Source organism: Podarcis cretensis (genome assembly GCF_951804945.1).
Source record: "Podarcis cretensis genome assembly, chromosome: 16".
Taxonomy (NCBI): domain Eukaryota; kingdom Metazoa; phylum Chordata; class Lepidosauria; order Squamata; family Lacertidae; genus Podarcis; species Podarcis cretensis.
The window spans coordinates 22,222,404-22,248,437 of record NC_137186.1 but is presented as its reverse complement, the minus strand read 5'-3'; the positions used below and the strand labels follow the sequence as shown (position 1 = coordinate 22,248,437).

Sequence of the window (26,034 nt, the reverse complement as noted above, 5' to 3'; positions counted from 1 at the left end):
GGAGGGGTGGCGAGAACAAGCGAATGTCACAAGGAAGCAGTTCAGTGACATGTGCTTAGGACAGCCGTCTTTTTCCTTTGCCCCAGCAAGAGCCACCCCATCTATTGGTGAAGGGTAGTGGAATGAGCCTAACATCCCGGGGCTCGCTTTAGTTTGTTCACTTATGAGAATTACATTCCGCCTTTCTTCCAAGGAACTGGAGGCGGTATACATACATTTCCTCCTCTCCATCTTATCCCCACAACAACCCTGTGAGGTAGGGTAGGCTGACAGAAATTGACTGTGGGCCAAGGTCACCCAAGGAACATCCTGGCTGTGTGAGGACTAGGACCTCGGTATCTCAGGTCGTGGTCTAGCACTCTAACCACTACACTACACTACCCTACACTGTCGCCCTCCCTCTCTCTCTCTCTTTTGAAGAAAGAATCGCGACGGGGGAGCTTTTGCCTCACGCCCAGGCACCCTACCTACCCCTCTACCCAATGTCATTACAAGAGGACAGCTCGGTTGGTTGGAGCGTGGTGGTAATAAGGCCAAGGTTGCAGGTTCGATCCCCGTATGGGACAGCTCTATATTCCTGGATTGCAGGGGGTTGGGCTAGTCTACATAATCCTCAGGGTCCCTTCCAACTCTACAGTTCTGTGAATGAAACTCTATGAATGAAGAGCGATTGCTTGTTTGAAAGGGAAAGGGAAGGCAAGCCCCGGCCTGCACCCCTTTCTTCAGAGTCCGCGAAGAAGGGGCTTATCTCGGCTTGGGTGGGGGGTCTACCCCACCCCCCTCTCTAGGTGGCGATCGGGCGTTGATTGACGCGATGTTTGGCAATTGCAGATTAGCATGGCCCTTCTGGCGTCAATGAGAGCTCTCTCGCCCATTAAGTAATTGATTAAGGAAGGTGCGCGAAGTGAGGGTGACGTTAGCGTGGGAAATTTGTTTGCTTATTTGTTCCCTCATTCATTTATGGTTTTGCCAGCTGAGCTCCATGAGAGACCAGTTGGCGTCCGGTTGAATCTGAAGAAAGGATGCCGATGTGGTGTACTGACCTAGGAGCCCGGAGAGCGGGGTTCGAATCCCCACTCAGCCACGAAGCTCACCGGGTGACCTTGGGCCACGGACGCTGCCTCTTAGCCTTGCCTGCATCGCAGGGGTGTGGTGAAGATAAAATGTGGGGGGAGAAACTTTGTACGCCGCCTCCAGCCCTTTGGCTTGGAGGAAAGGTTGGGGTATCAATGCAAGCATAAATAATACAGTGGTACCTCGGGTTACATACGGTTCAGGTTACAGACTCCGCTAACCCAGAAATAATACCTCGGGTTAAGAACTTTGCTTCAGGATGAGAACAGAAATCGTGCTCCGGTGGCGCAGCGGCAGCAGGAGGCCCCATTACCTAAAGTGGTGCTTCAGGTTAAGAACAGTTTCAGGTTAAGAACAGACCTCCAGAACGAATTAAGTACTTAACCCGAGGTACCACTGTAGATACAGGTTTTCTCGCTGTGTGGGAGGAGAGCAGGTTTTGGAGGCCAAGAAGGAGTAGCGAGGAAGAACTCGGTGACACTCGAGAAAGTTCATCATCTGACACCGCCATTGGGACGTCCGCTTGCTTTGCTTCTTCCCTTGGGAAAGGGTAGAACTGACCAAAATCCCACATTTTGAGGACACAACTTTTCTCTGGATTGAGTCACTGGAGGTTGTGTGGTCCTGGTCAAAAACCAAACCAAAAACACTCCATGAAAATAGAAGATTGGTATTCGGCTTAGGTTGAACCCTGAGATGCTAGCTGTCTACCTACAAGTAGAAGTTGCTTCTCCCTCCGCAAAAAAACCCCCTCGCCCCTGCAGGGTGGATTTTGTTTTTTGTTTTTTTGTTTTTTTAAAAAACCTATTTGTTCTGTTTTCCTAGTATGAAAGCATTAGAGTTTGCTCTGTTCTTTAAACAGCAGAACATAGGAAACTGGCTTGGGCGGACTCAGACCCTTGCTCCATCTTCACGGACTGGCAGAGGTTCTTCAGAGGACTGAACCTTCAGCATGCCAAGCGGACGCCCTAGTTATCTAGCTACCTCTCTTCACCCTTGGCTCATCTAGTTCATTATCGTTGGCCCTGACCGGCAGCGGCTCTGCAGGGCTTTCAAGGCAAGGGATATTCCCACCCTCGTCTAGACATGGCGGGGATCGAACCAACGACCTTCTGCAAAGTAGATGATCTACCATTACGGCCCATGGGGAACTTTGCAGGGGCTGTGCAACACTCAGAGTGAGGGAGCTTCTTTTCAGTTCATCCTAGACGAGCGCCGCAGAGGAGCTGGGGAAGAGACAACAGAAAATAGCAATCGTCCTTTTGCCTTTATGCCTGGGGAAGAGGGCGCTCAGCAACTTCTTCAAGAGAAAGAGAACTAAGTTGTTTCTACTCCGCCTAAATACAATATGCTCTTTCTAAACGCAGGCGCTATTAAGGCCGCGCTGTTTGCCTTTCAATTTCGTGCAACCCTGAGGTGGAGGGGGAGATTAATGGACTGCAAGAGAAAGAGGGGGTGGATATTAAATGGGGTTTTCATCTAAGAAAAATAAAAAAGCACCTGAACTAGCTGTTTAAAAATAAATAACTTTTTTTAAAAAAAAAATGTGTCCACCTGTTTGTGACTTTAGAAACTAGAGGCCGGGTAAACCTACCGCCCGGTTCTTGAGTCCCACAGCAATCCAGTTCAAAACCAGTGGGGTGGGGTATTTTTTGGGGGGTGTTAGGGTTAGAGGTGAGGGAGGCGAGGAGAAGAAATTCTCATTTCCTTCAAAGCAGCGTCTGACGTCAAACAGTTTCTGTGTTTATTTATTTGTGTGGTGTGTTTGGCGGGTGGGGGGTGGGGAATCAAATAGCGACTGCAGTCAAAGCCCAGTCCCCACTTTTTAATGTGAACCGAGGGCCGACCTACCAACAGCTCCGACTCCTGGGGAAAGCGATGGCCCCGATCCAGCTAAAAGCAGGCCTGTGTCTAAATCATTTCACTGGGAAGTAAAAGCCCCTTTAATAACGGGGCTTTCGACTCGAAGAGACCCTGTAGGATCAGGCCGGACGTCCCATCGATATCAATGGAACAAGATGACTTAGTTCGGCCCCGTTGGCTTCACCAGAACCGCGGAGGGATACCCTGAAGGCTCTTACTCTGCGCGGATATCTCAGGGCAGTTGGGTGAGTTTTGCTCCATGTTGAGTGAGTGTTGGGTCTCGCTTCTAGGCGGGCCTGCTTTCAGCTGGATCGGGTCCACCACTCGCCTGCTGAAACTCTTTCGGGTTCTCAGATGTCGCCTCTGGCTTGCATGGCATATAAAGAAAACTTCACGGCGATACGGAGATAAATATAAATCGAAATGCAGAACGAAAGAGAAGGACTCCCCCCTTTGATTCCCTGACCAAGAAGTAAATCCCGCTGGTTTGAATGGAATTGATTTCCAACCAAGACGGCAACGCCCTTTTCATTTGAAAGCAAAGCCCCATTGAAGTAACTGGGTGCTACTTAACTCGGGCTGCAGGAACGCTAATAGGTGCAGTCCGCAGTAGTTTCTGAGCAGTCTTAAAAGTCTCATTCAGCTCAGTAGCTCAGGGAATCCTAGAAGGGCAAATATTATTATTGTATTCTTAATAATAAATATGGTTAGTCCATAATAATTAATTGATAATATTAATATTCTTTCTGAGCTTTGGGGGCATATTGCAATCCATGATAATTATTTCCCCTTAAATTTCGAGTACAATATTTCCCTGTGTGTGATGTGTGTATGTATATATATATTAAGCGTTTTTGTAAATGCTGCCCATTGAAAAGTAGCGCTGCTGCAAACTTTTTTTGTGGGTTCCAGGCAGAGTAAGAGGAAGTGAACCGCTGAGAGGGAATTTCTCTCTCTCTCCGCCCCCATATATTCACTTTCCTCTTAACAGCTTTGTGCTTTTAACAAATGCAGATTTATTCACCCCCACCCCCAAAAAAGAGAGAGATAAACCTGTGTTACGAACTGAGTTTTCTCTAGCTGTTCGGTAGATTTAATGAAGCCTTCGCCGCTTTGCTATTTACTGTACTATAGTGCGATGTGATGAGGCTTTCTCAGTCTGGACAGGTACCTGAATCTGCAGGAAGGGGTGGAGAACAATAAGGCCACATTTGTCAGCTGCGGTGAAAATTAATGGAACTGTTCGCAGCAAGGAGGATCCTGGATCCAAGCCTCCTGTACAGTAAAAGAAGATTCATTGCCAAAACATAAGGTGCTTTATTTTTCTTCCCCTTTAAAAAAAAAATATTTGGAAGATTCTGAAACTTTCAGGTTCAGCGACAAAGCTCTAGGATGCAAAATGAAGGAAGAAAACCGGCGATATACTGGGGGCACACGTACTAGGGAACAATCCCCAGTGGATCTGACTTTTGAGAAATAACTACTAGGGTTCTGCGGTTAAATGGCCCTATTTTAACAGATGTGGCTCTCTTCCTCTTGATGTCACTCCCCCCATTTTTATGCAGTCATATGCACTGTATGGGTGGGATCCTCAACCCAGTTGCACGGATACGGTCCTCATGGCAATTTCTCAGATGTTCAGTTCCGCCGATTTCGTTCCCCAGCAATCAGGCCACTGGGCAGGCGGAGAGAGGGGTCAGCAAGCCTGATATTGGAGTCGTCATGAGGACTGCTCCGAAGAACTGAGGTCGGGCTGCGCTGCCCTTTTGCCCATTCATCCACCGAAATAGGAAGGAATCCATCCAAGGCCCCCGGTGTCAAGGATCCGGAGCAATCCTGCAACCCCTTAAGAGCCAGCTCGCCTGGCAAAGGACTCCCCCCCCTCCACGAGAGCGATTCCAGCTGTCGAATCTGTCGCCTTGTGCACCCCCCCCCCACCTCGGAAGAAGTAAGCCCAACCGATTTCAAGGAGAGAGGATATGCTTCGGATTGCAACTTTGCACGATCGTCAACTGCTGCAGCGGTTGAGAGCAGAGGAAAATTAGAGCGGGCGGGGGGCACTGAAAGAAACCAGAAAATTACTAGGAAGAGGAAACGAACCATCTGCTTGTTCCTCCTTCGGTGTTTCTTGGGACAGCGGCTTCTGCCACAGAATTTGTCCTCTGGTGAGGCAAGGGGGAGAAATTCTGCATGCTTTCCTCGCAATTTATGTTATTATCAATAGTTTCAGTTCTTTAGTTTTAAGTCTAACCTCTGCCCTGTGGGTAACTTCTTTTTTAAAAGCGGTGTTTTGTTTTAACATTACTGTAAACTGATTCGGGCTGTCTATTTTTGTCCTCCCCCCAAACCCCCCCCCACAACCCCAGTATATATTTATCTGAAATAATTAAATAACCTGCACTCGAAATGAAAACTCATTTATCAGGACAAAAGTTCACCTTTTAAATACAGTTTTATTTCTCTTTCACACACACACGCGCGCCGCCGTAAAAGCATTTCTTAAATGTAATTTCCCGCTCCCTTCGCCCCAAATAGATATCGATTGGGGGGAAAACAATACAGACGTACAATTACTGCAGGAAGCTATGTTGGTCCATTGTGTGGGAGAGAAGCCCGAACTTACAGCGCAATAAGTTACACACATTTTCGCAGAAGTTAATTCTGTTGTGTCCTATAGGGCTTTCTTCCAGGTGTGTGCTTAGGTTTAAATTTTTTAAAAGATAATTATTGCCTTGATTAGGAACAACCAGTCGCAAGGTAATGAGAAGTCCAAGGGGTTTTTTTTTTGTTTGCTTTTTTACTAAATCCCTTCGGGGTGTGCTCATCCTATCGTTTATGTCCCGTTGAACTCAAAGGGACTTCTGAGCCAGTATGTTTAGGATCGAGCTGAGTGCTTATGGAGCTGTTTAGCTAGGAGACCAGTCATCCACATATATTATCTAGTGTAGGTTTGCTTTAAATGCTTTCGAGGACTGCATTAAGAAACTCCCTTGTTTCGGGATAATTCCTCAAAAGCAAGCCCCACAGAGCTCATCGAGGCTTAGTTCTGTTTGTGTTACGGATCCCAGCCATAGTTCTACGGAAATATGCAATTTAATCAAAACTCACTTATATTACATTTCTATTAAAGCACGCCTCGTCGTGAAGTTCAGCCTACTTTACCAAATGGACGCAGAGGACCCTCTCCGTCCAATGCTTTGCAACATGGAAAGCAGTAAAACATTTTCTTTATTTTCAACCATAAGAAACTGGGGGGTTCTCTTTGGAATCAGGTGGGGGGAAACGTTGGACACGATCTAGGTCCATTAAAAGGAGCAAAGAAACACACAAACACACACAAATCGTCAGCCTAGAATATAAAGGCTGGCCTATCACTTATGCAAGAGGAGGGGACCGGTCCCTAATTACTGGGATGACTTTGTTCTGAAAGTGACCCAGGCCTCCAATTTTTAAAGGGCCCGCAGGAATATTTCTTTTTTAAAACACCCCCCACCCCACCCCCACATCCTTATGAGTCAATTATCAACGGGATGGAATAGGAAGACATGCATCCTTTGAAGTGAGGACACGCAGAGAGGAGACGGATTGCTCTCAGTCGCTCCTTGCGGCCGTTTTGTTTCTGGGGGGGGGGGTGGGTCTTCACCTGATTCCCATCAGCAACTCTGAGGTGCTTCACGCCCTCCGCCTGCCGCTTCCCCCCAACTCCCCACCCCCCAGCAGACTGGTACTCAGGCCCCTCTGATGGGCCTTGCCTCAAATCCTCAGCCGGAAACCTCTGACTGAATCCAGCCGGCCAACAGAGGACATCAGCACTTCAAAGCCGTTCTGGAAATGGGGATCCCTCAAGGGTCCGACTTGGGGTCCGGGACTACCCACCCTACCCCGCTCTTACCTCCTAGCTAGATCCTGAAGCGGAATCTTCCAGTCTTCCCGGTGGACCTGGGCTCATCTCGTATTTTATTTTAGTCCCCAGCAACCATTTCTTGCCTCTCCCCAGCGGCCCCCCCCCCCGTCTCAATTCCTGCTGGGGAAAGCATCGCATTTCTAGCACGCTGTGCTCGCAAAGGGCGAACGATTGCCAAGGCCAGCTTGCGAAACATCTGCAAGAGAGAGGTTACAAAAATGTAGATGATAAAAAAGCAAAACGAAACAAAAACCTTCCCCCATCTCCACTGACAGTAAATTTGGGGACTGGGGACCAGGAAAGAAAGGAGGCTATAAGGTCAGTATTCTTGTTCCCCACCCCCGGAGAGATCAGAGTGCCTGCGATGTCAGATCTACCTAAATATCGCTGTGTGTGTGTGTGTGTGTGTGTGTGTGTGTGAGAGAGAGAGAGAGAGAGAGAGAGAGAGAGAGAGAGAGAGAGAGAGAGAGATGGGCTCCTGAGATCGGATCTGCCCAGATCGCCTTTGCAAGATGCAGCTCTCCACGCTCCCTATAATATATAGAAACAGGACAAGCCATGCAGACACATCATGCGGTTTAATTCCACCACAAGTGCGATCTAGCGATACGGCCAGTTGGCCTCCATCTAGTCCACGAGAATCTGGGTTTTCAGTCCTCCATATCTCCCCCCACCTTTTCTGCCTGCTTAGCACGCCCCCTCCTCCTTCCAAAAGGGCTACATTCCTCCCAATTGCAACTAGCACCCCCCCCCCAGGAAAAAAAAATCCAGAAGACGAAGACGAAGAAGAGGGGGAAACTGACTGATGGGGATTTAAAGCAGAAGAACACAAATTAACCTTCCATTACTGCTGCGCTCAAGCATGACAAAGGGGCCGGTTGCGTGCGCGGTGACGTCTCCGTGTCCTATAGGTGCAGGCGCTGGTGAGATAGGAGCGATCGCCTCGAACCCGCTTTATTTTATTGGAGTATGGCTGGTAATAAACAGTAATATTTAATTTGTCAGAGGCCACAAATCGCTCGCGAGGCTGGGCAAGCCTGTCTCTCGCCTTGACAAGATCCTGGAAGGGCGCTACCTCCGCAGGAGATTCCCCGCGAATCTTTTTGGTCTTGTTTGAACCTGGAGCAGCAGGGACAGAAATCGTCGTGGTCGTCTGCGGCGTCTTCAGCTCTGCTTCGGAGCCCTTGCATAGCTGGTTTGGGTTTCATAAGGTGAGAGATGGTCCTTTTAGCAGAGTTGGGGGGTCGGTCTCTTCTATGCAGCAATGGTGAATTTTGGTGTGTGTGTGTGTGTGAGAGAGAGAGAGAGAGAGAGTTGTATTGTTACTATTTTCAGGATGTCCGGGGGTTGATGATGGGACTGACCCGTGCCAAATGATCGGTCCGAATCCGGTCCGAATTGTAGCGCCCTGGATTCCCATGGATTGCAGTCGGGGCGAGATTTAAGCACGTGGTTTTGCCTCCCTGTCGGTATAGATGCCCCGAAACATCCTTCTCAGCGCCTCGATCGTGCCTATCGATTTTAAATATATACATATATAGATATTGTTTATTGATTTTAAAGATGGTCGTGCTTATAGATATGTTGCATAGAGTCTAGTTTTGAGAAAGAAACTCATAGCTGGAGTCTCTGGAAGCAGCCTTTGGACTTGAAGTAGGTTTTAGCCGGGCCGAATAGAGCTCAGGAAGGCAGGCCGTGTGCCTACGCGTTTCAGCTCGTGGTATTTTACTGAGTGTGCGTGCGTGTGCACCTCTATACCCATAATACACGTTCTCTGTTTGGGCTGTGATTTGGGTTGTCCTTGTTGAACGACAGCTGCTGGCCTCTGTTCTTTGTAGAACTTCGTGCACACAATCGCCGGTGGTTTAAGTTATTTTTCCAGCTGCGGGGCTACCTGCAAGATTTGTAGGGTTTGGTGAAAGTTTGGAAGATATAAGCAAATCTCAGAAAGAGTCTCCTCTTTCAAAACTGAAGGAGGTTTGAAACACAGGCGCGCATACAAACGCACACCCGCACACCAACATAATAAAAATCCAAGGCATTTTGTATATTGAAAATGTGCTGTGGAAACAATACAGTAATCGATAATCTCTATCTATCTATCTATTCATATATCTCTCCGGATATTTTTCATGAACAGAGAGGAGAGAAAGTTGTAGGCTGATTTAGTTTCTGCATCAAGCTCTAACTCAATAGGCGAAAATGCATTCCTCCAGAGTAATTCCACAGCGAGCGGAGAAATAAAATCCCACTGATTTTCACCCGGATGTAATTAAAATACAATCTACATAGAATCCATGGAATTTACCCCGGACGAAACGTTGCCTGGGGTTGGGCCAAATGTTCGGGCGGTTTCTAAAATGTGCAATACATATACCAGTTTAGGATTCTCTTTCTAAGTTGTTGTTGCTGTTCTTGTGTGTTATACAAACCAACACAATATTAAGGTGGAGTTGTGGATTGTACACACACACATACAATCATTTTTGTATACATATATACGCAAAACGTGAGTATTAAAAGCACAAACTCTATTATCAAGGGTACTAATCTATAATGATACCAATATATAATGCATGATACACGAACGTATACGCACACTTTGCAACATAATGAATGTTAATACATGGGGTTCGGGTATATGATATTTTAACATATTAGAAGGTGAGCTGAGAAACGCGTGGCCAAGTCTCTGTTTATGTGTCCGCAGAATAAAAACAAGAAGTGTGTGTGTGTTACTCTCATGCGCAGGGTTTTTATTTTGCAAGGCATTATATCCTGCAGCCCACGTTGCTTTTCCAAGGGATTACGAATGGGAAAGATTTGCAATCGGGCGCTAGCAAACTCTACAGAATTCCTCATCCCTCAAGGCTTGACTGATCTCCACCTTCAGCCCCCCCCCTCCCGCTTTTACCTCCAGCTCGAAAAGCGATCCAAGCAGATCGCGCCTTATTGGACGAGATGAACTTTCCAGCGCGGATGTTGGGGGATCAGTGTTAGAATTGCAACGAGGCTTACAGCGCAGTCCTATGCCCGCCTCCTCAGAAGTAAACCCCACTGACTCCAACGGGCCTTTCGCTCGCCTTGCCTAATCGTGCAACCCTGTAATGTTTACTCGGCAGGAAGCTCCACTTTGTTCCATGAAGCTGACTTCTTCCTAGGTGCGTGGCAACCTAATCCCCAATTTATCGGGGGAGAGAAAGTCCGACGGTCTGCAAATGGGGCACTCTTTGAGTTGGAGAGGCGCTGAATCTCTCGGTATCCTCCAAATTCCATTTTAGAGAAGGACACGGAATCATGCAAGAAAGCGGAGGCAGAGCTCAAAGAGTGCTAAATAATGATCCTTTATACCAAACTCTTTAAAAAAAAATAGTAATAAAAAATGACCACACGTGGCTATTATCAACCTGGTTCTTTTCAGATTCCAGAAAGAGTCGGGGAGGCTGTTTATCCTCGCTTTGACCTATTCAACTTTACCCTCAAAAATAATACATTTGAAAGAAAAAGAAAAGAAAGTTAAGATACAGAGAAGAGAAAGACAGATTACAAAAAACCACATCCTCAGCTCCCTTGACGGGTTGATTATTTTTAGTAAAGCCGGTTCTTGGAGCTTGTATATGTATATAGTCTCTCTCTGTGTGTGTGGTGTATGTGTGTGTGTGTGTGTGTGTATGTGTCCTATACATTCTTTATTTCTTTAGAAAAAGAGGGTGAGATTATTCGTAGGGAGGTGGAGGTCCTTAAAAAAAATAAACCTATGCAGTAAAAATAATCATTGTTAGTAACAAGGAGATGACAATCAGATCCGATGTATTTATTTATACGGTGGTAGGACCCATGGCAAAATACATATGGAGGAGCAGATCCTCAAATAACCTGGGAGATCGCTCATACAGTACAACATGACAGTGGTCTTATTTCTCTCCCCATAAGAACAACCCGAAAACTACCGCCGTGTGATTTTGTTTACAAAGACAGCACCGCTTCCCTTTGAACAGATGCGTTTCTGTTTTTATTTTAAGAAATGATTTCCTTAGATATAATGCAGGAAAGAAGTCAGGCTGGTTTGGAGACTGGAAGCCGAAGGGGAATGGTTTGTATTAGGTGTGGGTTTTTCTTTCTTTCTTTCTTTTTTTTTTTAAAAAGCCAACGGCTTTTCTTTTCTTTTCGAGGAAAAAAAAGGGGGAGGAAAGAGAGAAAGGGGATTTCTGAAGCTTTGAATTTTTCTTTCTGCTTAAGAAAGATGGATAGAAAGGAGGGAGGGGAGAGGAAGGAGGGGGAGGAGGCAGAGTGGGGAGGGAATCCAGAGAGATCCCTCCGACTGTCTTTGTGAGATTTTTTTTTCCCTGTGGCCTGGGAGGGAAAATCAGACTGGGAAAAAAAGGAGAGGAAGAAGGGAGAGGGTAGGATAGGATAGGAGAAGGGGGGGGGGAGAGAGCGAGAGAGCGCCAGCCTCCCGTTGCACCAGCGCAGCTGGTTGGCCAGAGCGAGCTGGGCGCTCGCTCGAGACGCTGCGCTCCCTTCGCCTCAACGCACTTGGTTGGAGACGCGCAGGGCTCCGTCTTCCTCAGCCGAGCTCGCTCTTTCGCGGCCTTAAAGAAGCGAACCTGCTCTTTAGGGGCTTCCTCCGCCATCGCTCCTACCCCGAACTTTTCCCTCGCAGCTCTCTTTCCGGGAATCTGTAAGCGTCCAGGGAGAGGACGCGGTTCTCGGCTGCGTGGAGAAGGCGAGGACCCTTCTCATTCCTGAAGGCATCGCCTGGAGAGACTCGCTCCTCTGCGCGCTACCAGGAGTTGTGTCCGGGAGGCAGAGAAGGGGCTGGACGGGTTTTCTTTCTTTGAGGGGAGGGGGAGAAGTAGGCGAAGGGCATTTCCTCCCCCCCCCCCGTCCTCTCTCGCCCTTCACATCATTTCATTGATGCTGTCTTGAGGAAAGGCTCGGTTTTTATTGCATTTGGAGCGGCGAGAATACAGCAAGGAGATGGCTGATGGTGGTGGTGGTGGCGGCGGCGGCGGCGGCAATGCTGCGTCCAGGCTGAGGGCTTTGTGAGTGAGATGCGGTGACTGCCCGGATCCGGGCAAAGCTAGAAGGTAACGAGGGCTGTTCTCGCGCTCCGGATGCGCGATCATGGGGGGGGGGGCGCCCGAGGCTCAGAGGGGAGATTCAGACCTCTCGGTGTGTGGGTGACATACACACACGCACACACTGAGAGAGAGAGGGAGGGAGGGAAGGAGGGAGAGAGAGAGAGAGAGGGAAGCGAGCCAGAAAACAAGGCCCCAGCAAGACAGCTGGAGATGGTGTTTTGCTTTGAGGGGGAGAGATCTTCCAGTTAGTCCCTCGATCTTGCAGAGGGGGTGGCGATCCAGTTTACAGGCACCTTGGGGTGTGTGTGTGTGTGTGTGTGTGTGTGTGGAGCGGTGCCCCCCCTTTCCATTTCATTCCTTCCCCGAAGCGCCTGGCCGAGCAGTTGCGGTTCCCTGCTCGGCTCGAGCTGGCTGGCTGCATTTTTCATCCAGCCGCGGCCTGGTTCTGTCAAGGCGGATTGCCTCTCTGCAACTCTCGGAGGGAGAAGCAAGAGGGTCTCATTCATATCCCCCCCCCCCAGTCTCTCTCTACCCGCCCGCCCCCCCCCCCCCGCACCGCCAGCCTTCTTGGCCCAACTCTTCCACGAGAAAACCTTCTGTGCCGATTCCGAGAGCGATTTAAGGTTAGGAGAGGTGTTCCTCTGGCGCTTGTTTTGTTCACACACGCCTGATACGTTGCCACGTTCGTCTCTCCCAATGCCCGGAGCTGGAGGGGGGATTTTAGGGGAAATTACAGAAAATGAACAGGCAGTGATCTTGAGTCATTTGGCACCCTCCTCTCTGAGTCTAGAAATCTCTGAGGACCCTTCCTCTAATCTAGCCTCAGGCCAGCAGTTCAGTGATTTCAGCCCGATCACCACCTCGCTTTCTACCTCTGAATCACTTGCCTCCCGCTAACCCCACTTGGAACTTCAGCGTTTCCGAGGTGAGGTAGAGCAGCACCTCTGTATGTCTATAGCTGGGGCGCGAGCACATCCCTGGTAATGATTCCTACAGTCCCGTTTTACCATTGTTTATTCGGAAGTAAACCCCATAGACTTCCATGACTTTAACTCCCTTCCTAGGTTCAGCGGTTTGAAATTGGATGGTGGTGTTGTTTTTCCTATAAATCCCACGCGAATTTAAAGCTATTTTCACACTGAGGCTAAATTCTCCTTTAAAGAAATTTTCTTAAATGCTGGTGAAAGGAGCTGATATATTAATTATTTTTATTAATTAAAAACCAACACGAAACGCTCGTTCTGGTTTCTCTACAATTCGCGGGCTTTGTTTTGTTAAAGATGTAGGCGCGGGGAAACAGGGCAGTTGGATTATTTTAAATATCCAGTCTATGCTGTAATATTCTGGAAACTAGATTCAACATATGGTATTTTTTCCTTTATTTCTTTAAAACTAGAATGCTCTGTTCCCTGGAGTTGTACTAGCATCCCAACTTGAAGTAATAGGAAATATTTCCCGTACATTTCAATTATTTTTCTTCTTCAAGTGGCTGTATTTTTAAAAGGCAGCTGCAAACCCTTTTGATTTCGGTGGACATTTCTTAGAAAATGTACTAAAGATTTAACTGAGGAGGGAAAAGCAGCAATGAAAAGTTAGGGGCCTATAGGTTCTAATCACTGATTCATTAGAAGACAAGTCGCTTTGTGTTTCAGTTAGGTTTACTTCTAAGTAAGTAAGTGGGATCCGGAATGCAATTCTAGATACATGCTTAGCTGGGAGTAAGTTCTATTGAATTTAGTGGGGCTTGCTTTGGAGTAGAGATTTTTGTAGAGGCTAACTTGCACCGAGTCTTCCATTTCATTCCCGGTTACCTGGAAGCAAGCACCAAGGAAATATCTTCCAAGTAAAATACATATATTAGGGTATTGGTATGACAAATTGATTTTTGATTTGCTGGAATTTCCTTCCTTCGTTATTTCATACTGATCTTTAGGAGATGGCCTTTTTTAAAAAAAACAAAAAACAAAAACACGAACAAAGACCAAAGCCGGAGGTGCATTTAATAAACGAGAACATTATTATAGCATTATATAATTTTAACATTATTAAAATTATATAATTTCCCCTAAAAGTAAAGACAAGGCCTTGTCGTCGTCAGCATGAAGTAATGGCCATTTTCTACGTGGTTTGCTATAGAGCAAATTGTACAGCTTCAAATTTTCTCATTTTACCAGAGGAAATCTCTCTTCCCCATCCCCTTTTCTTTGGGGGCAAAAAAGAAAGTCCACATTATTCAGTTCACATGGGTCCAGTCCTCGGCTCTTTTTAAACTTGCGAAGTTTGTCGCATTTTCATGAGGGATCTCTCCCCCTCCCCCAATATACCAGCATATTCAGTTGTAGATACGTACTGTTTTGTTTGGACGCAGAAATGAAAAATCATTGGAGGGGGGGGGCATGGATCGGTAATTGGCCTCTGCTGGAAAAGTGCTTCCCACTTTGGCGGTGCTGGTGGGAGGCGGGGGGGGGGCTATTTTATCTAGGAAATCTTGCATGGGCCTTTTCGACATGAAATATTTCTGGGCCTTTTCTATATGAAATTGACAAACGCCTTCCAACGGAAGTCCATTGCTACGCTTCCTCCGCGACTCGACGTCTAAGGTCAATACCACTTTCTCTGTTGACCTCGCTGTCTCTGTGTGTACATAGATGTGTGCGCACGAATCTTTCTCTTTGTTTTACACACGGGTATATATACACATGCTTGCTTTATGAGTACATGCAGAATATACATGTGTACACACGGAAGATGCATATGCGTGAATATCCATGCTTGCACGTGTACATGTGTAATATTTTGGTTACTATGGAATCTGTGTGTGTACCCAGATGTATGTATGTATATGTATGCCTCTCTGTGTGCATATATTTGTGTACATATAGAATATGTGTACGTGTCAGTACACTCATGCTTGTGCGTGTGCATGTATATTTTGTGTACGTAAAGAATATGTATTTGTGTGCTAATCAACACACGTGCACACATTGTGCTTCTGCACATATGACACATGAGTGAAGAGGAGGCTAGCAGACGCACTGACCCAACAAAACAAGCAGCGCAAGAATGAGTTGCAATCTTGGACATCCTTACATGCCTTAAGCCCCACAGACTTCTCGGGTCTGGCAGCCCAGCAGCCTGAACCTGTGCAAATTTATTCAGAAATAAATCACATTCACTGGAAGGGGTCGCACTCCCCAGTAAGTATCCGTGGGATTATTGCAACCACGGAGACCGCTGTAAGAAAGCTTCATTGATCCAATATGCACACCCAATATACACAAGAGCTTGTACACATAGGTACAGAATGCGATTGCGGTTGTGACGATTCACAGCTCTGTTAGCATATGTACAACATTGTTCCCCGCACCTCACAGCTAGGGGAACAACGCTGAACTTACCCTTTTCTTGAATCTTCTGGAACTTATTGAAAAAAACGAAAAACTGAGTCAAGAATTTGTAAGAACCTACTGATATTGCAAGTTCACTTTATTTTAGATAGTTCGTAAGTTTTCACGGTACTTTGTAAGTAACTGTCTCTTTCTCATATATTTGATAAATGGTGTAAAATTATTTCTGAACATTAACGGCACAGGTTGCATTTTTCTACCATTAGCATATGTGGAATTTTACCTCGTATCATATAAGTTTTTAAAGTCTTTGTGTGTTGGGGTGGCCTATGCACGGGAGATTTACGCACAGCACACATTTCTGTATATCTGTAAGATTGGGAACCTGTCGATGTGCAAAGAAGGGAGACAGCAGGGCTCTCCAAACAAGCCTCTCTTCTGGGGCCTGGTCTTTGAAGCGGGGGCAGGCGTAGGCCTTTGAGGAACGCGGGTATAACCGGCCTTGAATTGGCAGCGGTGGACCTTTTCTCTCTCGGCCTATCCGCCCATCATTCGGTCTCCCTCGCTCCAGGGCAGGGCCGGATTTAGGTTTGATGAGACCGTAAGCTACTGAAGGCAATGGGGCCCTTTATATGTCCAAGCTGACCTTTGTCAACAACAAATTGTCGCCCTTTTTTGTGTTGAAGATATGCTATATGGTAATTTATGGACCTTATAGGCATCTAAAGCCATTCGCACATAACAAAATAGGTATTTTCTCAAAGTGCATCCAGGTTTTTCCCCTTTAAATTTTGCCCCCCCCCAAGAGAGTGGGGCCCTAAGCTATAGTTTGTTTAGCTTATAAATCCAGCACTGTTGCAGTGGCAAAGAGGGGACGCGACCGTGGGTCTCTTCTCGTTCTCTGCACCACCGCCAAGACTCACCACTCCTCTCTCTCTCTCTCTCTCTCTCTCTCTCTCTCTCTCTCTCTCTCTCTCTCTCTGTTGTATAGGAGTGGGGCGGGGGGGCTCAACAGCCTAGAACATGGCGGATGCCGAAGAAGGCTTCGGGCTCCCAGCCACGCCGGTCGACTCAGACACGAAGGAGCTAGCGAGCGACGGGAAGCCGGAGAGTCAGCTGGGCGCCAGCAGCAAACAACCTTCCTCGCCCCAAGCCGCCTTCACCCAACAGGTAAGCCGCCGCAGTGGGCACAAATGGGGGGAGGCAGGGGGTGGGAATGCTTTGGGAAAGTGGGAACTAATGAGAGACAACCCCATTACTCCTCCTCTGTTCTTTTAATTCATAATAATAATAATAATAATAATAATAATAATAATAATAGTAATGGGTTGTGTATCCAAGGACCGTCCTACTCAGAGTAGGCCCATTAAAATCAATAAATATGACTGGGGGGTCACTTCATTAGGTCTTCTCTGAGTAGGGCTAACGTTGATGAATGATAATATGTTAGTTAGGTTGCAGTCGTAACAACCCCACTTACCTGGGAGTAGGCCCCATTTAATTCAAGTGAGTTACTTCTGAGTAGACGTGGTTAAAACTGCGCTGAAAGGTAGTTTCATTTCATTATTTATTATTCACTGTAAATCCCACCTGTAAGGGTACAATTGGAGAAAGATAATACAATGGAATAAGACAAATATAAAAATCTCCACCCCAAAAATCACGTACAATGAAATATATATATATATTTGGAGAGATGGAGTCTGGAATGCGTTGATTCTGCTATGCAGAAAGGCGAGCACGGCTATTGATTGAGGGAGACCGTCCTTCGCAAGCAGGAAAATTTGGGGGTACCGTTAAAGGACAGGGAAAATATTCGTATTTGTAATACCCATTCGGATTCATTTCCTGGCTCCCGCCTCAAATACAGTTTGTAGTAGACCTGGTTATGTAAGCCAGCCGCGCAGTCCGCGTCAATCGATCCCGGAATAAACTGCCATCGCCAGATTCTTGCTCACAACCACAATAACTAAGGTCGCTTTGGATAGATTGCGCCGGCAGTAAAATGCAAATACATACGCAGGCGCACCGCGTCCCACTCTTTCCTCACTGCGAGGGCGGCGTAAGGGTCGCAGAAAAGGAAGTCGAAAGGGAACTGGGAGCGAATCTGGTTTAAATGATCGTGAGGACGCTCCCCGAGATATACGTGTGCGGCGAGAGCCGTACGCGAATAAAGAATTAAGTACATTTATTTGCATCCAAACACCAGAGGTTGGAAGGAGAGATGTTTAGGAAAAAAATAAAAAATAAAAGTTCGCGTGTGTAGGGAGTGCCTGAGCGTGCAATACATTTACGACCCCGAGGTTTCAAGCCTTGATCCTTCGGGCTGGATCTGTCTCTCGACGTCCCAACATCTGGTTTCTCGAAACCGATCCTTCCTCTCCCTCCAGCCTATTACTGCAAATATATATGCAGTATGCTCTTGGCTTGGCCGGGAGGACTTGATATCTACCCTTGCTTCGGCTGCTTCTAGCGAGTTGCTTCGCTGCCGTTTGTGATGGGAGTGAGTCTTTGGTTCAGGATCTTAAAAAAACACAACATGCATTCGGATCACTATGCAGAAGCGAGCCCCGCGAAATGGGGTGTGCTCTTTTATTTATATTTAGATTATTTTGTTTTTTTAAAAAACGATTTCTCTTTTAGGCATCACAGAACTGGGAAAACAGCATGGCTGCCTCATTCTCATTCTCTCCCTCCCTTCCACGTTATACATTTTAAAGCACGTCCCTCCGCTCCCAACGGGAATTGTAGTTCACCCACTCGCAGACCTACATGTCCCAACACCCACAACAAACTAGAGCTCTCAGGATTCTTTGGAGAGGAGTGTGCTTTAAATGTACGGTGGCCTAATCTCTTAGGCCAAAGCAAGCCTCGTTAAGTACCATGGATGGCGCTCTCCCCATTCCTACCGTGTTCAGTAGGGCTTACTCGTAGGTAAATGCGCGTATGCGGAGTCCCCGTGTTTACAAGTTACTGACCAGTTTTTAAACACAAAAATTATGGGAGGGAAGGAGACTGGAAAGATTTCTAAGCCACCTTTTGCTGTGTAAACGGCATTGAGAACTTTTGATGTTGGAAAAGTTAGTATAAACATATTCCAAATAAAGAAATGACCCCGGTAGAGGTTCTAGGCACTTTTAAGGCGCGATCCTATCGCTATCTATTCAGGATTCGGTGGGGCTTACTCGAGATCAAGTGGGTGTAGGATTGCAGCCTTTCTCAAGCGTTCGCCTCCTCGAACTAGTTCGGACTTACTTCTGAATAAATATGCGTAGGATCGCACTGTCGAGCTCTCCCGGCTTGTGATAGGGAATAAGCCAACGTTCCATTTGTCGAAACGATCCATCAGCACGAAGCTGATGCGCAGCACGGCTGCAGCGGTCCAGTCGATTAGTCAACTAAAGTGTAGGTTGATTAATCTGCTATTAATCGACCGGGTCAAATTTTGAACGGTGGGCTTGATAGCTAAGGGGAACCCTATCCCCTTCTCTCTTTTTTTGGGAGGTCCAGTGTGTCAGGGAAGCAAGGCTGATGGGCGGCGGGGGGGGGGAATGCATGCAGGCACGCTCAGAAGTAAATCCCATTGATTACAATGGGCCTCATAGGATTGCAGTATTCGAGTTGAACTTTTGCTTCCTAAATGTTACATTTAACCCCCACCTTCGGTAATCCCCAAATGCATTTCCACTGTACCCATCGGAAATGAGGAACCCAGGAGCGGCGCAGTCCTTTTGCACACTTACTAGGGAGTAAGTCCAGTTGAACAAAGAAAGTTTCTCCCGAGTAAACAGGGCTGCCGTCCTAGGCACTGGGTGGGATTCTCCTCTCTGTTGCTTTCCGCGGGCTTAGGCGTGCTCAGCTTTCAACAGGATCACAATTCTTCAGCAAGGCAATCCTAAATGTGACTACTCAGAAGGAAAACCCCATTGAATTTAATGGGACTTATTCCCACGGATATGTGCATAGGATTGTAGTTGAATGGTGTTTTCAATTAAACTGCCTTGGAACCGTCTGGTGAAGGGCGGGTAAGGAAAAACAGACAAACTGGTTGAACACTGCCCTTAATGACACGGATATATTATCATAATTATCCTTATTTTTTGGGTAGAGATGCAGATATGTAGATGAAGCTGTATCTGGCTAATGGAAATAATAAAATAGCGTGGATGATTATGACAACAGGCGTGTACGTACATAAGAAAGCCGCGGAGGCGAGTTCGTATTTGTGCATTTGGACAAATGCACTTTCAACTTGACCTCCATCGAGTTGGCCTCGTTTCCCAGAACCTGAACCAGAAACGCAGTAGGATAGGAACCGCGCCTTTGTGCCATGTAATCTCAGAGCCAGTGTGGGGAAGCGGTTAGAGCGTTGGACCAGGACCTGGGAGACGCGAGTTCAAATCCCCCGCTCCGCCCTGTGATGTTCACTTGTGACCTTGGGCACAGCAGCCCGACGTACCTCACAGGGTTGCTGTGGGGATAAAATGTGGAGGGGGGCGGAAATCACGTAGGCCGCACTGAGCTGCGGGGGGGGGGGGGGGGAAGAGGCGGAATATAAATGCAACCAAGAAAGGAAACTCTGGAAGGACGTAAGGATGGGCCCGTAAGTGACTGCAAGGCAGAGATAACCTCCTTCCCGGGGGTCAGCTTTTCATCCTCCTCCTCCTCACCCCTCCTTTTTCTCTGCTCTCTCTTCCCCATCCCACCCCTCTGCCTTTTTTCTCAGGAAAACCTTCCTTGCCTCCGATCCTATTATAGCGCCTGCTATTTTGATGCTCTTGGCTCTGAGCCTATCAGGCCGGCTCCTATCAGAAAAGTTCCAAGCGGCTCTCATGGCCGCTGGCGCTGGGCAGATCTCCGGCCTGGAGCGGCGAAGAGTCTTTGAACATGAGCCGGACTGTCCTGTCTCTCGCCCACTCCCTCCCTCCCTCCCCTCCTGCCTCGCCATTTCGGGAGATAAAAACCACAAGCCTAGTTTAGGCAAGCCTCTATTCACTGAGAAGGGATAACAGCCGTTGTGGAGTGCAGCCAAGTCCGCTAGCACTCTCTCTTTCTCTGTCTCTCGCTCTGGAGGTCGTTTCACACGTTACGCAGTCAGAAACTCGGGTTTACCACCGAGGAGGTACTCTCAGCAGGAGCCACAGCCAATCCCGTCTCCTGGCCGCGTGTGCCTGGAAGAAGCACGCGTCTCTCCCCCGTTTCCACGTTCACTGTTGGCTTTTTAGGAACACCCGTGTAACCCGAGCCTATGCGTGTATACTAGGGAACAAGCCACCGTGAAATCAGTGGGATTTGCTCCCAAATCAATCGAAGTTTATCATCATCATCAGTAAAGCGGTGGGGGATATACACTTGAAAAGGTGTGGCGTGAAAAAGACATGCCATCAGCTATTGATGGGCGCGGGGAATAAACACCCTTGATATCCCCGTGATTTGGGGAACGGGTAGGTCACACTGCATGCTGAAGATCCCAGGTTCGATTCTCAGCCTCTCCAGGTAGGGACTGGGATGTCTCCTGCCTGGAAACCTAGATATCTGCTTCTAGTAGACAACACTGAGATAGATGGACTGCTGATCTGATTCAGTCTAAGGCGCCTTCCCGCCTTCCCACCTGCCCTTGCTGTATAATGATTTGCCTGTTGCCATTTGCTCTTCTTTGCAGGGCATGGAGGGAATCAAAGTGTTCTTACACGAGCGAGAATTATGGCTCAAATTTCATGACGTGGGGACCGAAATGATTATAACCAAAGCTGGAAGGTAAGAATCCAGATATTTCTTTTTGGGGGGTCAGATTGTGGGTGATGGAGCTGGTGGAGACAGACTCATTTTCATTAGATGTGTGCGTGTGTGATGGGCGTAGCCAAGATTTTTTTTTTTGGGGGGGGGCAGACTTTATAATGGGTGGTGGTGATAGAAGCGAGTTATCTGCGATGCAGTTGGTCAGTTAGTTAAATATTTTTATTTATTAACTTGACGCCCATTTTAAATTTATTCTCTATCTCCTCTTGCCTTTGTGGTTTTCCACCGAGGTTGCGTATTGTAGTCTTACCACAATGTTGTAAGCCGCCTCGCGGGTTTTTCTTTTGGTCAAAAGGCGGGGCATGGATATTTTTTAGGTAAGTTAATGGCTCTGTGGAGAAAAAAAAATTAAATGAAATATCGGCCTGCTTCCCTAAAAGACGAAGAAACACGATTCATTTGTAGGGCTGTGTGTGTCCTCGGAGGGAGGGGGAGTTCCTTTGCGAACCCCATTGAAATGTAAAGAAGCATTTCCGGGTGCGTTATAGCAGCCCGGACGTGCCTTGAAGGCTTCTGCCCAGTGAAAAATACGCAGGATCTGATGTCGCAAAAAATGCAATATCAGGAGTGACACTGGAGCTCTCGGAATAGATTTCCTTGCAGGAATATTTCGAAGAATTGATCTTAAGGTTTGTGGATGCGATAATTAGGGCGATGCGTGCACTATATAGAAGGCAGGCGAGTTTGGCCAACGTCAAGCACGTCTTGGGTTGCAATGCCTGGCGCGTTTACTTGGGAATAAGTCCTAATGAACGTAGTGAGGTTGACTTCTGAGTAGACTGGCGTGCATAGAACAGACTGGGGCTGGAGAGTCCTGTTCTGAAAAGTGTTTGGCTTTGATCCATGGGTGGTGGGGGAAAAAATGAGAAGTTTTGTTTCTCCTGAGATTCTCCCCCCCTTTTAACAACAACAACAACAACAACAACAACAACAACAACAATAATAATTTATTATTTGTACCCTGCCCATCTGGCTGGGTTTCCCCAGCCACTCTGGGCGGCTTCCATAAAAACCAAAAATACACTAAAATATCACAGATTAAAAACTTCCCTGAACAGGGCTGTCTTAAGATGTCTTCTGAATGTCAGGTAGTTATTTATCGCTTTTAAAACAAGTTTAGGTGCTGCAGCAACTCTTCCAGTTATTTTTGCAGGGTAACCATTGCAATAATCGAGACAAAATGAAACCATCTAAAGGCCCGCCAGTTTCGGTGGCACAATCCTGACCATGTCAATTCAGAAGTAAGTCCTACTCAGAGTAGATCCACAGAAATGAATGAACGTAGGCTAGTCATTTCCCTCTGAATAGGGCTTAGTGTATCAACCCAAAGTATTTCCCCTTTTCTTAATGTGTTTGCTTGTTTGTGTGTGTGTCATAAAAGCACAAACAACACTTCACTCAAGCTTGCTCTGGTTTTGTTAGTTAGTTATTTAGGTTGTATCAAGTTTAGGGACAGGTGAATGCTTGAAATTAACGCAGTGAATACTATGTATACCATTAGACTGCGATTCTGCGCGCAATTACTTGTGAGTAGGTTCCACAGAACTTTCGAGTAAACATGCATAGGATCGTACTACGGGGTTCCATTGCGCTTCTCAGTTTTGCGCGCGCGTTATAGACACAGTAGGAGATTCGGCATGTTTTCATTTTGCTATATATATATATATATATATATATATATATATATATGGGACGTGGGTGGCGCTGTGGGTAAAACCTCAGCGCCTAGGACTTGCCAATCGCATGGTCGGCGGTTCGAATCCCCGCGGCGGGGTGCACTCCCATCGTTCGGTCCCAGGGCCTGCCAACCTAGCAGTTCGAAAGCACCTCTGGGTGCAAGTAGATAAATAGGGACCGCTTACCAGCGGGAAGGTAAACGGCGTTCCGTGTGCTGCGCTGGCTCGCCAGATGCAGCTTGTCACACTGGCCACGTGACCCGGAAGTGTCTGCGGACAGCGCTGGCTCCCGGCCTATAGAGTGAGACGAGCGCACAACCCTAGAGTCTGTCAAGACTGGCCCGAACGGGCAGGGGTACCTTTACCTTTATATATATACATGCGCAAATCTAGACCCAATGACATCAAAACAATCAGATCTGAGAAGGGTCCTTCATAAACTATTTGGCCTCCTCACCTCTATATTTACCATAGTATAACTCGCAAGGGCGCTATCTCTACCTCTCAGTGTTGAGGGGAAAAAAGTGTTCTAATCCCGCCTCCAATTATGGTTTTCCAAAAACACGCTCCACCACAAGCGCTGGAGGTTATGCTTTAAGGTTCAGTTTCTACTCCAGCTTTGAAATTAGTCCTGTTGAAATGAATGGCAGGGTCTGACTGGAAGATTCTGCGTTTGAGGAGTTTAGGATTTGCTGCAATTTATTCTGTGTTTCCGTTTCGGAACACAATGTTGTTTCTCCCCCTTCCCCTTGTGTTATTATATTATATTATATTATATTATATTATATTATATTATATTATATTATATTATATTATATTATATTATATTATATTATGTCTGCTATAAGAATGCTTTAGAATTAAGATGGATAACTATAATCACTATTGGTTACTAGCCACCCTGGCTATGTTGTACCTCCACCGCTAGAGGCAGTATGCTGCAGGTACTAGTTTCTGGAAACGATAGGTGGGGAGAGTACTGTTGCGCTCAGATCCTGCCTGTAAGCTCCCCATGGTCGTCTGGCTGTATCCCCCCCCAGTGATTATTTATTAATTTTTCAAAAAAATCATATACAGTACATTCCAATACATAATATTTTTTTTCTGTTGTTTTGTCGACTTCCCACCCCATTTTCCATTATGTTTTTTTTATTGCTTCCCCTTGCTGCACCCTATCTTCTCTCTCTTATACCATAACAACAATGCAATAATCTTTAATTCCTTCTGTTGCTCATAGTTCAAATCCTGCTTGCAAATTCATCATACTATAATATTTCTTTAAATAGTCTGAAATAGTCTATTCTTCCAAAAAACAGTCACCATTAAGTTCTCTTATTTTAACTGTTAACTTTGCCAATTCCATGTTTTCCATCACTTTTCTTATCCATTCTTCTTGGGTGGGAACTTTTTCCTTCCAAATTTGTGCATAGAGAATCCTGGCTGCTGGTGGTTGTATTTTTTATTTTGTGAAGTGCCCTGTGATCTTCGGATGAAGGGCAGTATGCAATTTTAATAAATAAATAAAATAATAGATGGGCCATTGCCTGATCCACTAGGATTATTCATACATTCTTACGTATAAGAATTAGCGAATGGAGCATTGATTAGTTCACATCCGTTGCATCAGCCGCAGGAGGAAGAAGAGAGCAAAGTTCTACTGCAGTTTTGATGACCCTGCTGCCACTCACTTCTAAGTTTTGAGGATGCAAAGAACTGCTTAGTGGCAGAAACAGTTTGTCTTAGCAAACAGGATTTTCAGGCACCCCTCCCTGCTTTTTATATACAGTGACTACCATCTCCCCACTGCTTTAGCATGTCCATTTAAATTTCCATCTCAAAAGCAGTTCAGGAACATAGGCAGTGGTCATCTATTGAATCAAACCCTTGGTCTATCTAGCTCTGTATTTTCTACATGGGCGGGAAATGATTCAATTCAAGATGTCAAGTGGGGGACATTCCAGATCCTACCTGGAGATGCTGGGGATTGAACCTGGGACCTTTTGGATGCAAGGCAAATGCTGTACCACTAAGCTACAGCCCTTATCCATGTTTACCATGTGGCACAGTGTATATGCCTTTGTGGAGGAGAAGCAGAGTCCAAGGAAATCTTATACCTGTCTACCTGGAAGTTAATCTGCTTTGGTTCAGTTGGACTCACTTCCAGGTACAGGATTGCAGCCTTTGGTTCCTTCCATTTCTAGATTTATTGTTAATTGGATTCTGGCCTAGAATTGAAATAGAAAAAAGAGACAATTATACAGTTTCAAACAAGTTTATTCCTGTGGTTCTTTTGGAGGTACCTTACAGACAAGTTGTGTTGTGTTGTGTGTGTACATGGGGGGGTTATTGGGTTATTGTTTTTATTTTGATTATATAATTTGTGGTTTTGCATTTTGATTTTGTTCTGTGAACAGCCCTGAGACCTCCAGGTATAGGACAGTATATAAATTCAATTAATAATAATAATAATAATAATAATAATAATAATAAGTACTCATATATACTCAATGTTATGTATGTATAATGCATATAATTGTTATGCAGTGAAGTATATTTTATAGAAATAGTTTATATATGTAAATGTACATGCACACATGCAAACATATAATTATATCCATAGGTGCTGCAGCAAGAGTCTTAAAGACTTTCAAATTTAAAAAGGAAGAGCGTTTATAAAGTATGTTTTAGAAGTGTGATTTTATTCAGTAAAATTTTGGATGCCACAGAAGTGTTTTAAAGTCTCTTGCTTGTGTGCATTGATATTGTAATAGATCTGTAATGCTAAGATGTTTAAATATAGTAAATGTTAGGATTTACCGGCAATTAGAACTTGTATGCTATAACTGGGATATGTTATAAGTAAGTCTCAATGTGTATTAGAAAGGAAGTTACAGAAGGGGGTTGAGGTGTCTAAATCGTGCTTATGTGTAAAGTGTGCTTGGACTTTGAGAATGTAATCAAGATCCATGTGCATTGGAATGTGTGTTCCTACTTCTGAGCACCAGCAATTAGCGTGTGAAGAGTTAATTAACCTATGTAAATGTCCAAAGTGTGTACCAGTCTTTAACCTAGTCAATCAACAAGTGTTGATGGTCAGGAGAACTCCTTTGTTAGGTGACACCTGAGGGGGTTAATCATTAGTATTTCAAAGCATCAAAAGCACCATTAGAATGCAATAATAATAAAGGAATAAAGGAGGCTTAGCGTTTAGGAGCAACAGAATGAAGAGAGATGCCTTAGACTGGAGTGCTGCACTGCCGTGGGGAGCAAACCACTCTTGAGATGAC

At 46.1% G+C, this 26,034-nt stretch overlaps 1 protein-coding gene and 1 long non-coding RNA gene across 4 annotated transcripts in view; both read left to right on the top strand.

Moving 5' to 3' along the window:
• Positions 1 to 26,034, top strand: part of LOC307205137 — an 854,388-nt gene that overhangs the window by 366,754 nt on the left and 461,600 nt on the right. The gene's annotated exons all lie outside the window — the stretch shown is intronic.
• Positions 1 to 26,034, top strand: part of TBX5 (T-box transcription factor 5) — a 98,822-nt gene that overhangs the window by 40,951 nt on the left and 31,837 nt on the right. Inside the window, exons 1-3 of one of the 3 annotated variants that reach the window (XM_079956833.1) lie at positions 7,879 to 8,052; positions 16,264 to 16,442; positions 20,935 to 21,029. In XM_079956833.1, the coding sequence (XP_079812959.1) occupies positions 16,296 to 16,442; positions 20,935 to 21,029 (242 nt within the window). In that variant the 5' untranslated portion in view covers positions 7,879 to 8,052; positions 16,264 to 16,295. Of the gene's footprint in view, positions 1 to 7,878; positions 8,053 to 11,325; positions 11,932 to 16,263; positions 16,443 to 20,934; positions 21,030 to 26,034 lie in introns of those variants that run through there. The other 2 variants (XM_079956831.1, XM_079956832.1) reach the window with 2 other exon arrangements.